At 38.7% G+C, this 14,898-nt stretch overlaps 1 protein-coding gene across 1 annotated transcript in view; it reads right to left on the bottom strand.

Moving 5' to 3' along the window:
• PDE8B (phosphodiesterase 8B) overlaps nucleotides 1-14,898 on the bottom strand; it is an 87,472-nt gene that overhangs the window by 35,708 nt on the left and 36,866 nt on the right. Inside the window, exons 2-5 of the mRNA XM_067315268.1 lie at nucleotides 12,961-13,020; nucleotides 8,013-8,203; nucleotides 6,516-6,575; nucleotides 5,460-5,517 (exon numbers count right to left, since the gene is read on the bottom strand). Coding sequence (XP_067171369.1) covers nucleotides 5,460-5,517; nucleotides 6,516-6,575; nucleotides 8,013-8,203; nucleotides 12,961-13,020 — 369 coding nt within the window. The remainder of the gene's footprint in view (nucleotides 1-5,459; nucleotides 5,518-6,515; nucleotides 6,576-8,012; nucleotides 8,204-12,960; nucleotides 13,021-14,898) is intronic.

Below are 14,898 nucleotides of genomic sequence, written 5' to 3'. Positions count from 1 at the left end.
TATTAACTCTCACATATTAGAAGGCAGACAATAAGACTTCCTTTTTTTAAAAAATAAAGCAAAACGTTTACTATTTATACAGTACATTTTTATTTAACTAACATATACTTTTAAATTACATTTTAGTTCATTTTAATTGTATTCCACTTCCGTCCTATACAGAACTTGAAACAAATCACAAGATTAATCAGCTAGTACAAATGCATCATTCATCTTGCTTGGCAAGAAGTACTAGGTTTAACATTAAAGATTTATTTATTTGCAAACCAGAAAGTTTTAATAGTAATTGGTCAACAAGAATCAACATTTGATTACAAAAAGAACTAAAATTCAAAATGCAAAACAAGACTGCAATTGAGCAAATGCAAACATTAAGGCCTCCTGCTTCCTAATTTAAATCATAGTTAAAAATCAGTCAGGAAGTTAAATCACTATTATTTAAATTAGTCCATCCTAAGTAGGCCATTACTGTTAGACCTTTGAGGCTGAGGGGGAAAATATAAGCATAATAAAGACACTGCATTAACGAGAGCATTAATTGAATAACACAAAATCCATTAATGATACAGGAAAAAATTCAGAAGATAAGAAAATCCTGGGTTTTTAACCTAAGAAGAAGGAATCAAAAAAAAGAATAAACAAAATGATTTGTTCCTCAGCATTAAAAAAAAGATAGGATGCCAAACAAATTTATAAAATGAACAGAAAACACTCCTGAAATGTCTCTTTAGATGGTGTTCATAACATCTTTTCATCATTAATTTCATTAGAAGAAATTTGAAGTGATTTCTTTAAGATTACTTACAATATATTATATACGTACACATAAAAGTAGAAAGATATTTCTCTAACATAAATACAAATGAAGGTAACAATATTTTTAAGCAGAAGAACCAGCTATTCATTACAGAAAAAAAAAATATATTTGATATATTTTATTTGCAAGATACCTCCCCAAAAAGATTAAAGGAGTTTTCATAAACCTTTGGATCTAAACCTGATGTCAAAAGTCTGATTACAGAAAGGTGACATACTAATTGACTACAAGATCTGAGTCTTCAAGTTGCAGATGCATTTAGAAGGCAGCCACCACTAGACAGAGTGACTGCAATCAGTGTTTTGTCAAGGGAGAAGGAGGAGGAAAATGAGGAAAAAAGATAACAAAGGCTGATATGATGAACAGTGGTACTGCAAAATAAAGCTACCAGAAAAACGGGACTGTAAAAATAAAAATAGTTAAGGGAAATATATAATTTCAGAAGATAGGATTTTTCAAAAATCCTAGTCTCTGCATATGCTGGGTTTTATTTATTTATTTATTTAGGGAGGGATGTTTTTTGTTTGCTTGTTTTTGCTGTGACTTTTTTTGGGGGGTGCGTTTGGGGATTCTTTTTTGTTTTGTGTTTTTGTTAATGGACTTAGGGCCTACAGATCCCCATCCAAGCAGAAACAATTTTTACATCCACCCTACTGCCAAAACAGGTTCTTTGACATCAGACATGTCTTAAAAGCTTGAAAATAATTCCAGTGGGGAATTATTATGTTATGCAAACTCCCTGATAAAGGGAGACAGCTGGAGGGAATGGCTAGAAGCTGTACAGAGCCTTTCCTGTTCACTTGCCACAGCAACTGATCAAGTGCAGAAAGACCGCACCACTTTTACTTCCCTGAAAAGAAAGCATGACTCTGAGATGTGTCTCAAAGTCACGCAGTGTCTCCTGGTGCTGTACTCAGTACTGCACCTAGCAGTGCATCTAGCTTGCAGAACATATTGCCCTGCATTTTTTTAATGGAATACCGGACTTCAGAGGAAATGAAAAGACTGCTGTTAGAAACATTAAAGCTTTTTGGGTTGAGAGAGCAAACTACACTAAGAAAACACTTGAATTCTTGGGCTGACCCTTTCTCTCAGCCTCTACTTTTCCAATTATCACAGCATATGAGCTCCTCAGAAACCTTTAATGCTTTTGTCCTAATAGTACCCCTCCAAGAGAGGCGAGATCTATTGCCTCCTTTTGGAGATTATCTGTAAATGGTGACTGAAGTGCATGTCTTGCTTTGCAATGAAACTCAAACTAACTATGAATTAGGTCAGATATTGGACTCAAGCACATTATGCACATAATACATATGCACATTAGCATGGCATTCTGTCTGGACTAATTCCTTTGCTTCTCTAATTCTCCTTACTACAATTAATTCTCCTAACTACAGTTAATTCTCCTAACTACAGTGTCTACTAATGTGCTTCTACTGTTTCAATACATCAGCTTCCTTATAAAGGTCTAGCTTGAACACTGCAACTATTTTATATTACATTAACCTAACCTTTAATACCTACCCAAAGCCACACACACAAACGTTGGGAGAGAGCAAGCAACTGAACCTACATATCTGCTGGAAAGACAATACAGCTAGGCACAAACAGTCCTGGAGGTTCCTGCAGAGCATCGGTGACAACTTTTTGACACAGGTGGTGGAGGAGCCAACAAGGAGAGGTGTGCTGCTGGACCTTGTACTAACAAACAAAGAAGGACTGGTGGAAGATGTGATGGTCGGGGGCAGCCTTGACTGCAGTGACCATGAGATGGTGGAGTTCAGGATCCTGCGAGGAGGAGGCAGGGCACCAAGTAGGATCGCAACCCTGGACTTCAGGAGAGCAAACTTTAGCCTCTTCAGGGACCTACTTGGAGGAATCCCATGGGTTAGGGTCCTAGAAGGAAGGGGGGTTCAAGAGAGCTGATTAATATTCAAGCATTGCTTCCTCCAAGCTCAAGATTGGTGCATCCCTATGAGTAGGAAGTCAAGCAAAGGGGGCAGGAGACCTGCATGGATGAGCAAGGAGCTCCTGGCAAAACTCAACCAGAAGAAGGAAGTATACAGAAAGTGGAAAGGGGGACAGGCCACTTGGGAGGAATATAGATACGTTGTCAGAGTATGCAGGGATGCGATGAGGAAGGCTAAAGCCCGTTTGGAATTAAATCTGGCTAGAGATGTCAAGGACAGCAAGAAGGGCTTCTTCAAATACATCAGCAGCAAGAAGAAGACTAGGGAAAATGTGGGCCCTTTGCTGAATGGGGTGGGTGCCCTGGTGACGAAGGATACAGAGAAGGCAGAGCTACTGAATGCCTTCTTTGCTTCAGTCTTTACTGCTCAGGCCAGCCCTCAGGAGCCCCAGATCCTGGAGGCAAGAGAGAAAGTCTGGAGAGAGGAAGACTTTCCCTTGGTGGAGGAGGAGTGGGTTAGAGATCATTTAAGCAAACTTGTCACCCACAAATCCATGGGCCCTGATGGGATGCACCCACGAGTGCTGAGGGAGCTGGCAGATGTTATTGCTAAGCCACTCTTCATCATCTTTGAAAGGTCATGGAGGACAGGAGAGGTGAGCCTGAGGACTGGAAGAAAGCCAATGTCACTCCAGTCTTCAAAAAGGGCAAGAAGGAGGACCCAGGGAACTACAGGCCAGTCAGCTTCACCTCCATCCCTGGAAAGGTGATGGAGCAGCTCAGCCTGGAGGCCATCTCCAAGCATGTGGAGGACAAGAAGGTGATCAGGAGTAGTCAGCATGGCTTCACCTAGGGGAAATCATGCTTAACCAATCTGATAGCCTTCTATGATGGAATGACTGGCTGGGTAGATGAGGGGAGAGCAGTGGATGTTGTCTACCTAGACTTCAGCAAGGCTTTTGACACTGTCTCCCAGAGCATCCTCATAGACAAGCTCAGGAAGTGTGGGCTAGATGAGTGGACAGTGAGGTGGATTGAGAACTGGCTGAATGGCAGAGCTCAGAGAGTTGTGATCAGTGGCACAGAGTCTAGTTGGAGGCCTGTAGCTAGCGGTGTCCCCCAGGGGTCAGTACTGGGTCCAGTCTTGTTCAACTTCTTCATCAATGACCTGGATGAAGGCACAGAGTGCACCCTCAGCAAGTTTGCTGACGATACAAAACTGGGAGGAGTGGCTGATACGCCAGAGGGCTGTGCTGCCATTCAGAGAGACCTGGACAGGCTGGAGAGGTGGGCGGAGAGGAACCTCATGAAGTTCAACAAAGGCAAGTGCAGGGTCCTGCACCTGGGGAGGAATAACCCCTGGCACCAGTACAGGTTGGGGGTTGACCTGCTGGAAAGCAGCTCTGCTGAGAAGGACCTGGGAGTGCTGGTGGACACCAAGTTAAGCATGAGGCAGCAATGTGTCCTTGTGGCCAAGAAGGCCAATGGCATCCTGGGGTGCATCAGGAAGAGTGTTGCCAGCAGGTCGAGGGAGGTGATCCTCCCCCTCTGCTCAGCCCTGGTGAGGCCACATCTGGAGTACTGCGTCCAGTTCTGGGCTCCCCGGTACAAGAGGGATGTGGCACTACTGGAGAGAGTCCAGCCAAGGGCTACAAAGATGATTAGGGGACTGGAGCATCTCTCTTATGAGGAAAGGCTGAGAGAGCTGGGCCTGTTTAGCTTGGAGAAGAGAAGGCTGAGAGGAGATCTTATCAACGTGTACAAGTATCTGAAGGGAGGGTGTCGAGAGGACGGGACCAGACTCTTTTCAGTGGTGCCCAGCGACAGGACGCGAGGCAATGGGCACAAACTGAAACACAGACGCTTCCATCTGAACATGAGGAAAAACTTTTTCACTGTGAGGGTGACAGAGCACTGGAACAGGTTGCCCCGAGAGGTTGTGGAGTCTCCTTCTCTGGAGATATTCAAAACCCACCTGGACGCGATCCTGTGCAACGTGCCCTAGGTGACCCTGCTTGAGCAGGGGGGGTTGGACTAGATGATCTCCAGAGGTCCCTTCCAACCTCAGCCGTTCTGTGATTCTGTGATTTTCAGAGCTGAGAACTACTACCTATTCTGCTCTCTTCTACAAAGCTGTGCTGAGAAACTGTATGAACAGTTGATTTTCCCCTGTCTCCTGTACAGAACAGTTTCTAACGCTGTCCTGAAAAGAAAGGATTCAAGCCAAATAACAGACAAGTCAAATCTCACTGAAAACAAGAATTCCTCTTAATTTCAGCAGGAGCTAGACAAGGCTTGTATTCCTTTTAGAAGGGGAATTCTAGCAATCAGTGGCACACTGAGGTCCAGATGATCAGGCAGCATGCTGTGGCATGCAGTACATATTAATCAGGGTTCCATACCATTATTTTTTCAATGCACTCATAAACAAAACCCCCCCACCATTTGCCCTGCCTGCAAGAAAATAATCTCACACTATTCCTGCTTCTTCTAGAAGGATTAGCTAGGTACGGATTCTCTTACGCCATATGCTTCTCAGGTGTTTTGTTAAAAAGAAGAAAGGGTACTCAATCAACAGCCACTATTTTCCTATCAAAAAAATAACATTTCTGATAGGAGCAAATGTGTGATTTACATGAAGGATTCATTTTCCATTTGAAGAAGCAGAAGCCAAAGTGTTTGTAACTTATAGGCAATCATGGTTACTATATTAAATACGTGTTTTATACATACTCTGTCAAAGCCTGCATGAAGAAGGGGAAGAACAGAAGCCTCTTCTTGGTCAGAAGATCTGCAGAAAGAAAAGATATGCTCACATAACATTTGGTATCAATTTGACAGTTACCTAAACATATTACAGTGAGAACAATATTGCATAAAATACATATAAAAATCATGCAATTCCAGAAGTTGATCCTGTCAATATATTTCAAGATGCTACACAGTCTTCCTATATAGGTATGTGCAACTGTTATTACAATCTGCTGATTATTCCTATGGCAAAACTCATAGATATTCAAGAGAAGTCCTGTCTCTCTTCACAAACATACAAAGGTATTACAAAAACAAAGCATGAAGGAGATAAAAGATATCCTGTGACACCCTGTGAGAAAGAATCTTAGAAGGTGTTTTTAAGTAAAATATGAAACATATTGTAAAACCTTAATCAGCACCAAACTTGGTCTCTATATTCTAATCTTGGCAGAAATAGTTCTTGTCCTTCCACTCAATTTGCTAATGTTATATTGAGTTAGGAAATTAACAAAATTAGAATGTATTAGCAGTGTGCAGGAGTTTTAACAAAGACAGGAAAGTTCTCTTCTTCTAAGCCATTTGATAAACAACATATTCATTTAAGTTAGTAAGAATTTTGCCTGAATATATAAGGGTATGAATTCCTGAAGAAGGATTTCAAGAAACATTCTGGTGAGTTTAGTATCAACAGAAATTAAGTTTATTCCATTACCCAGTTCCCTAAGAACCACAACATCTCATCTAGTATTTCCTTTACAAACTAACACACAGCTTTCTAATTTTTCTTAGTACACAAGCCATTACGTTATGATCCTCTGAAGAAAAGGTTGTAGGGATAGTTTTATTCTGTGTTAATGGAAAGTTATCAAATATTTAAGTAGGCCATATGCAACATCTCTTATCTATTCAGGTAAAAATAACTAATATTAAACTTACTCTGTAAGACTTGCTAATAAGATACTACCTGTTATTAGACAATTATAAGACATTACATTTTTCTAAAAATAAAAATCTTTCACTAAGAGAAATACTTACGTGCGTGGAACCACAGCAAGTATTACAGTGTGTTCTGATGGCTTTGTGGCACGAAGAGACCTAAAGAAGAAAAATTTCTCAACTGCATCACATGCTTTCTCAACGTTACTTATAATATCTTCATGAACAATATAAAAGAAAACCAAGCCTGAAAGGTTCCACTGAATTTAGAATATAGGATGTCATACTGCCAAAAGCTACCTACCCCTCTTAGATACTCAGTTTCCATTTTGTTACCAGACTCCTCGTTTTTGCACCACAAAGAGGATATAGAGGCAATAAGATTCAAACACATAGGGCATGAACAGCAACTCTTCAAACACATTCTTCCAACCCAGCAAATGTTTGCCCTGTTCACCTAGCTCAATTGGGGCAGACTGCCCTGAATGTGTGAGTTGAAAAGAGTCAGTCTCTGCAACATGTTTTCAATACCCATTACTTGATCTACCCTAAAATCTCTCCATCACAATCTCCTACAATTATTATTTACAGAGACTGTAAAATTTTCTTTAAAGAGTAGGAAGTGCTTTCGAGGCATGCACATAAGAAAAGAGGGTATAACAAAAACAACTGAGTACTTGTCTATGATAGAAAAATAAGCAGAACTTTACCACCATTGAAGAGAGAGAGATCTTACCAAGGAACTGAAAGAAAATATGACCAACTATCAAATACAGAAGAATATGTCATTCATCTTTCAGTGGTAAAGGACTTTTTTTTTCAAACATCACATTCTCCTGAATAAAGAGTCCTTATATATATTTATTTGTCAGTCTTTTAGAAGTACTTCCGTCAGCACAAATATTTGAGTTTTAAAATACTATTTGTGACAAACATGGCAAAATTGTGCTCATGATGGACTGGGAAGCACAGCATGATATATGGTACAAAGTGTATGCTTCAGCTTAAAAAGTGTATCTTAGCACAGAATGTTAGAATACTAAATGCTTACAAACTTAGAGCTATTAAGACAGTCATGTGCATCAAAAAGTGATGTGAACTTTTGCAAAAAGAAGAGTTCTTAGTGAAGTGTGCCTGATCTAGAGGACAAACAGTAGCATTCCTTTGAGGCCCTGCAGCTTCAGGTTTTGCTGCAGCAGTAACCCAAAGAAGAAGTTTCTGTAACAGATACAGACTGCATGGAATGATTTCACAACAGCTCTGACTTATGCTGCGATGGAAGCCCGTGACCTAAAAAGATAATTCTACAAGTCAAATTTCAGCCTTGCCAAAAGTGTATTTTTCAAATTGTATTCTCCTTCCAGATGTATGTATGTGATAAATTTAATCTATCTTTCTTTCCCATCTCACTTTCTGAGTCCCCACCACAGTTTTTATCCTTCCTCCCAATGATAGAGCATTGCAAACCTCCTGGCCCCAATCTCCAAACTTCCAGTTTACTACAGTTTTTTGGCTTTAAAGATTCTTTTTGTACAATTAGGGGTTTTGTACAAAATATTATGAAGTTCAAGAGAAGCAGAAGGTCCATTAGGTTACCTGCAGATAGCTTCTGCATCAAAATATCTGGAGTTCCTGTGATCTATAACAATTATTTCCTGGTGCTTATCAAGAAAACATTCAAGCGCTGACTCTGGTGTCCGGGCAATATTGCACCTGTATCCAGCTCTGTCACAAGCCCACCAGAAACCATCACTCTGGTTGTCTTCTTTTGCAAAGATGAGCAACACCTGTAAAGTATGCAAAACAGCAGCACCACCTTAAACATACAAAATAGTTCTCTGCATGGTGCAAATCTTAACTGTGACAAACACACTTCTACCATATGAAAGATTGAGTCTTTTTTGAAAGCAGAAAGATCGGACTACAGATTTTAAAACAGCTAATGTAGAAGCATGACTTTATCATCACTGTATCTATTAAGAGTGTTAATTTTGTAGGACTGATATTTACTGCTTTCAAATCCACTGTGTTTGTTCTGGATGCAAATGTGCCTGTAGTTAGCCTAGGTGATGAGAGGTTACTTTGCCTTGCTCATTCTTTGAGCATCATGGCTTCAGGAACGCCTCCTCTATTAAGGAAGGTTTTGTCACACAGGCATTTATCCATTAGGACCGAGACCACAGAATCAGCTTCCAGATGATAACCAAGTCTCTTCCAACTCATGTTCAAATTCAGTCAGGAGACACCCAAGGTAGATTGGAGGAAATGTTCAAAAGCATTACCACTCTCATTAGGCCATCCCATCTACACATATTTTTAATTGCAAGAAACTGTCTGAAATGTAACAGCCTTAATTATCACTCTTCACGGACAAATAATTAACGTAACATTGTTTTATTCATTATTTCTCCTTTGATGTACAGCAAAATGGAGGTAAGTCATTCCTTCAAAAAGGACAGCAACAGACAGGCAGGTATGGACAGAGCCAGGTGGGGAAAAAACCCTGATCCAAACATCACAATTTTTGCCCAATAATTTTTCCTAAATTATGTAACTATATGTAGTAGTTTTATCAACGTCAGCTGCACACTTAAGGAACTGCTCACACACAAACAGAACATCAGTTAGGATGCTTGCTGAGATGCTGTTCTAAAAAGCAAATTTGATACTGTAGGAAGTCTCTTTGCTAAGTGACACACAGAATACATGCTGAACACAGCTGTAATTGTGTGCTTCTGATTTTTAAGAAAACACATTTTTAGAAGGAAAGAGTTTTTCAGTCTTGCCCTATAATGCTTATTATCAGTGTATAAATTACATAGTTAGCAACGCAAGTCACGTACACACACCCCTTCACAATTTGCACATATTTACCACAGCAGTCTATCACCAACCATGCCACCCTGTGCTACAGAAGAAGATTAGTATAGCAGAAACATGCTGAGAGAAAGAAAGGCCTCAAGAAAGCAAAAGTTTTTCCACAGCTATTCAAATCGCATAGAAAGGCATCAGACTGAGAATAATCTATGTGTAAAGCAAAATCCTATTCATTTCACACATAAAAGTCACCCCCAACTTCACTGAAATGATCTGCCTGAGCAAAGTATGCAATATTTTGCCCAAGATGCCCGTGGGAAAGGTCAACAACCTTTTATCAGTGCTGTTCTGTGTAGCTGTGGTGTCACCATGTGAAATTCAACACCATCAGCCTAGAAGCTAGACAAGGTGACCATAATTTTTCTCTTATCTTGAACTGACTAGATTGTTGAATTCTAAACAATAAACAAAGCAATTAATATTACTGTGGCAGCACTATCATTCAAGGTTTCCTTAAACAGAGAAGAAAGTTATGTGCTAGGATTTTCAATAAATATTAAAAAATACATCTAGAAGTTTTAATTTATTAGAAAAAGTATTTTTAATTGTAGTTAACAATAAGCAGATTTGGGTTACTGTCACTTAGTATCCAAGGTAACAGTTGTCACTCTACCCAGTTGCTCACTTACTTACATCTATCAGAGTCTCTGAAAGCAGTTACATGGTTAAGCTGTAGACCTCTGTCTGCGGATACTCAGGTCAAGCCCTTACTCTGATACAATCTTCTCTTTGGTTCCAACTGCTATTAGCTTTATTTTTTTCCTAGTTTGATCAGTACAATGTGGTCAGCAAACAGGTTTTTCATGGTGCATTTTTTTTGCCTTTTTCCTTCTCTTGACATCCCCATTTTGGAAATAAAAGATTGCAAAATTCAATCATTTATCAGCTGCAAAATACTGGAGCATAATTAAACTGCCCAATCCCCCACTGGTAGCTAACTACGAGTGTGTGAATCCTTCTGAGAATATTAACTTTAAAAGGTACCAATAAAGTATTATTACCATGCTTTCTTATTAAAAATTGTATGAAGTTTACTTTAAACCATTAAAACAGACTAACTAGAACTATGCTGGTATACTGCAAGATACACTCTCAAAATCAAGGTAAAAATTTAACAATCTGTATGAATCACACTGTCAAGGAAAAGCTTGAATTCAACGCATGTCTCTTGGTGAAAGATATTTTTATGTTTTTTGATATATAATTATTCATTTTTATTGTAAATTTATCATTTTGCTCAGTTAGGAGCAGTGCAGACTTCTCCTGCTGAGATAATTCACATTTCTGGTGATATATTGAAATCTTACCATCTTTTTGAGTATTTGTGCTGCACAGCTATTACGTGTCTTGGCCTCAGTTTATCATGCAAATATAGAAAATGGACAGATCTGCCTCAAAGATCTCAAAATAAAACAAAAAACACGTAGGATACCACAAGGAAACAACGAAAATGTTACAAACAGCAACTTAAGAAGTCACAGCACAGATTACCTAATTATTTTTAAGTACTTGCAGGCATCACAGCAAAAGAGTTTTAAAAGTAGAAGCCATCAATGGCTTTGAATTAGTTAAGAGGAAGCTCTTGTTACACCTAAAATTGGCATGCGAGAATAGTTAAATGCTGGGCATCATATAAATGCTTCAGTCACAGTTCTGTAGGGGAGATCATCATTAGCAGAACAGAAATGGAGTTTGACGTCAATGCTGTAAAAGAGGTGATGAGCAACAAAGGCTTTAAGAGGGGAGTGTGGTATTTGAATGGGGGACAAGACTATGTGGTAAAGAAATGATCATAGGTGCCAGAAAAACTCTGTAGCAGTTTTCTGAAAGAAAGCAAGCTGTATTTGCTAAGACCAAAAAGAGAGAATGCAGTTACTAGTATGCAAGACAAGAAGTACAGTGATAAAAAAAAGTGTCAGTGCTTCAGTGCCCTCGTTAAATCCAGGAATGCAGGATCAGCACCACAGTAAGTCTACTAATACACAACCAGAATTACATTTGTATATGAAAAGTTCTAAGCAGATGATGCCAAACTTCACCTTAAATGCTTGCTTTGATAGTGCTTATTATTACAATTTCCGTGCCTTGCCCCACCATTCTCTCTATCCCACTCCAAACCTCTAACCCTTTGGTCATTAGGGAAAATACCGGCACATACATGGTTTCAATTTAATAAAAATAAGAATTAAAACTGTGCAATAACATTCCCATTGGTCATTGCTTTAAAAACATCTGGTTTATATGTTGTCACATTAAAGCCTGTCCACTCACTCTCTGGCTTTATTTTAACAGTTATCAACAGTTACGGTTGCAGATGGAGTTTTTTTTCCCTTGTTTTGCAAGGTACTCCACAGAAACTGAAAATGGATTTTATCTATTGTTCAGTCCCACAAATTAACCTCACATTAATCAGCTGCATAAAAGGTTTGACTTCAATCAATTCAGCCACAAGCACGAATGAGACTTGATGCAAGTCAACTCTTTGGCCATCAGAAACCATCTTCATTCTACCAAAAGGAAAAATCCAAGAGAAGCTCCAAGACTAAACATATCCAGTGATTTTCCCAAATTATCATCTGGCCTGTTTTAGCCTTTTCTTCTGATCTTTTAATCATGTATGGTGCTAGCTCAAGAATCTTATATAAAAGCACTACATCCAAATCTTTGACAGCCCTAATAAATAGTTCTGCAGACGGATAAGACAGCTTTTTGTGTGTACCAAATGTTTACAAAACAGCTTTCTCCTGTGTACTCTGGAGACACAGCACATTTACACACACTTTTTTCAGGGTCATTTCTAAGGTCTCAAAACTAATCTGTGCCTATTTTCCAGCCTAGAGCACAAAATTTGGGTAGATGCACATAAGCTGCATGTACAAGAAACAGGATGGGAGGGCTTCTGGATGGTAGGAGTTGGTAGGTTTTCTTCAGACACTTCCCCTTGTCCTTTTCTCTTCAGGTCTAGAGTACCTGAGTCATAATCTAGTACAAACCAAAATAGATTTGTCCTCTAGACACAGATGGTCATAAAGTCTAGTTAGGAATCTATTAAATGGTTTATGGCAGGTCATAGTCACAACAAAGGTCACCTCTCAGGCAAAAAATACAGGCCATTTCCAGGTTGGCATAGGTGTTCTGGTGCCAAACAATAGTTTAAAACATGCACCAGAATAAATGAACACTGCTAAGAAAAGCCTCAGAGAAAATTGTTTTAGTAAGCTAAACTAACTTATCAGACAATTATGGATACAATTAAGCACCAACAAACAGACATTTAAAACATGATATTCAGTAGCTGTTCGCACTGCATAGAGAAATACGCAACTCTTGTTAAGATGGAATAAGATTAATGCACATGTTGTTAAATGAGTGGACGTGTGCAATGCTTGCCAGATTTGCTAATGCACATACAAACACATTCCTACTGACAGGACATATAAAAGGAATGATTTTACGTTAGTGGAAATCTGAGCACCTTGTTTACCAATTTACTTTACCTGCAGGTCTCTCCTCAGGCAATTAGATAAACCAAAATACCAATTATCCATCTCACAGTCCTTGCACAAGCAAAATGAAAACATTATGCTTAACTATAAGGGTTGAACCTTAATTTCTTCACCCATTAAAACCAAATTGATTGTATCAAGAAACTGAAAGAACATCTTACCTGAATTGGATCTTGTGTCAGTCTCATGGGCCCAATTTGTATCTCTGTAGTTGAAGCCTGCTAAATAAGAGTAATACAGATTTTTTTTCAGTCTAGTTCTTAACAAGATTGCTTTTTAGAAGCAAGAATGAAAGATCAGAAAGAACTATGAAGGATTCTCAAAGAAAGGCACATGACTAGCAGCCTTGTTTTAGTTACTTTGAAGTACATCTTTGATGAACATGTTTTACTAAACTCTTAATTTTGTCTTTGCCTTTATGTTGAAAAATTGTAGGGCTTTAAAGAAGAAGAAATACCTCTCCCTTTTCTTCCTCTCCCCAGAACAGAGTACCCTGGTTACACGAAAAGACTTATATTTTGCTTAAGACTACACAAAGTTCTTTTTTCTGGCTAAAAAATTGCCTTCAAAAATCATTTGAACATAAAACAGAGCTTCAAAATCTTGTGACATATATTTGAGACTAATGTTTTATTGTGTTTGGTTAAAAAAAAAGTAATTTCCCAGACAAGAAAAATTGTTTGGATTACAGATTTAGAATTGTTTTCCAGAACCATAGCCTTTAGTTTGCAAGAAAAAAACTTTGCTACCATGTGAGTCATGACATTTTCAGAAGACATGAGAGCATGAGAGAACATCATAATTTAATGCTACCACAAGAAAGCCAGCAAACATTGGTCATGGCTGCTTTATTGCCATATTTCCTAGGAGCTGGACAACCTTTTATACTTCTTGTGCACTGATACATTTCAATACACTTCTCCTGTACACTACTAATTTGTTTCACTTCAGATCATTAGTTACAGAATATTGGTGACCAACTGAGCAATACCTGTATCCTCCCATGGATGTGTGTATGTAACGAAAAAGAATCAGTGCATCCTTAAAATATTCCTCCCCTTACCCGTACGGAGGATTATTTACAAGTTCACAGTCTCTAAAAGGACAGAGTCTCTGCTTTTCTGACACCAGTTCCCCCAAGTACCTAAGCCCTACAAGTCACGTATAGAAAAAAACCCTGCTTGCAGGCAGATTCCTAGGATTGGCTCTGACACTCAGGAATCCTGGAATCTTATTTCTGCAGCACTCTGCTCTGCATTGCTTGTCAGTTTGAGTCTTTTGTTGGGGTATTGCCTCGTTTTTAAATCTAGTATTTTTCAAATGTGTATAAACATTTAATATGGATGAAGTTACTGGCAACCAGTTTTCTTCCTTATAAAATACAATACCTTGTTAAGTATTAACAGCCTTACTTGCATGTGAGAGTGGAATTATGTATAGCTATTACTGACATGCTGGACTTTCATGCATCACTGAGGGTTGATTCTTCTCAGCCCAACAATGTACATCAGAAGGTGGCTACAGGCAGAACTCCAAGAGATTAAACTACAAAGAGCCTGTCACTGTTTTCCAAAGCAAAAACTGCCCCCAATATATCTGTAGTTAACCTCTCCTTCTCTCATACAAAAGTTTCACTTCCCACTTGAGCTGCTGCTGTGTGGGAATGGAACTTAATGCAAGTAAGTGTATCAGAATAGAAATGAAAGTTAACACTGAACATCAACTAAAAGGTAATAAATAAGGTTACAGAAACAGAGTTCTCTGAAAGCTCCCAACTTCCCCCCCACACACACAGAAAAAGAAAAACTAAACACATTCACCCTCCAGTGGTATTATACAGGAAACTCCTAAATACATTCTTTTATCATGACTCACTTTGATTAAAAAAAATAAATAGTTTAAGTAGTTTCATTAGAAGATTCTGTAATAAGAGGAATACACAATAGACACAATATCAGCCAAAAGCTTCTTTTTAAAAATACACAGCTCTGACTATCCTAAAATATATTGATCAAGAGCCTGGGAGCCTCCACAAAAGGCAGTTAGGACACAGATACCCATTTTATTATCTGTTTTTTTAATGTTAATAGGGAATTGAC

This window comes from Apteryx mantelli, chromosome Z, assembly GCF_036417845.1.
Source record: "Apteryx mantelli isolate bAptMan1 chromosome Z, bAptMan1.hap1, whole genome shotgun sequence".
Lineage (NCBI taxonomy): Eukaryota > Metazoa > Chordata > Aves > Apterygiformes > Apterygidae > Apteryx > Apteryx mantelli.
The sequence above is the reverse complement of the archived record's forward strand: the minus strand, read 5'-3'. Positions and strand labels throughout refer to the sequence as shown.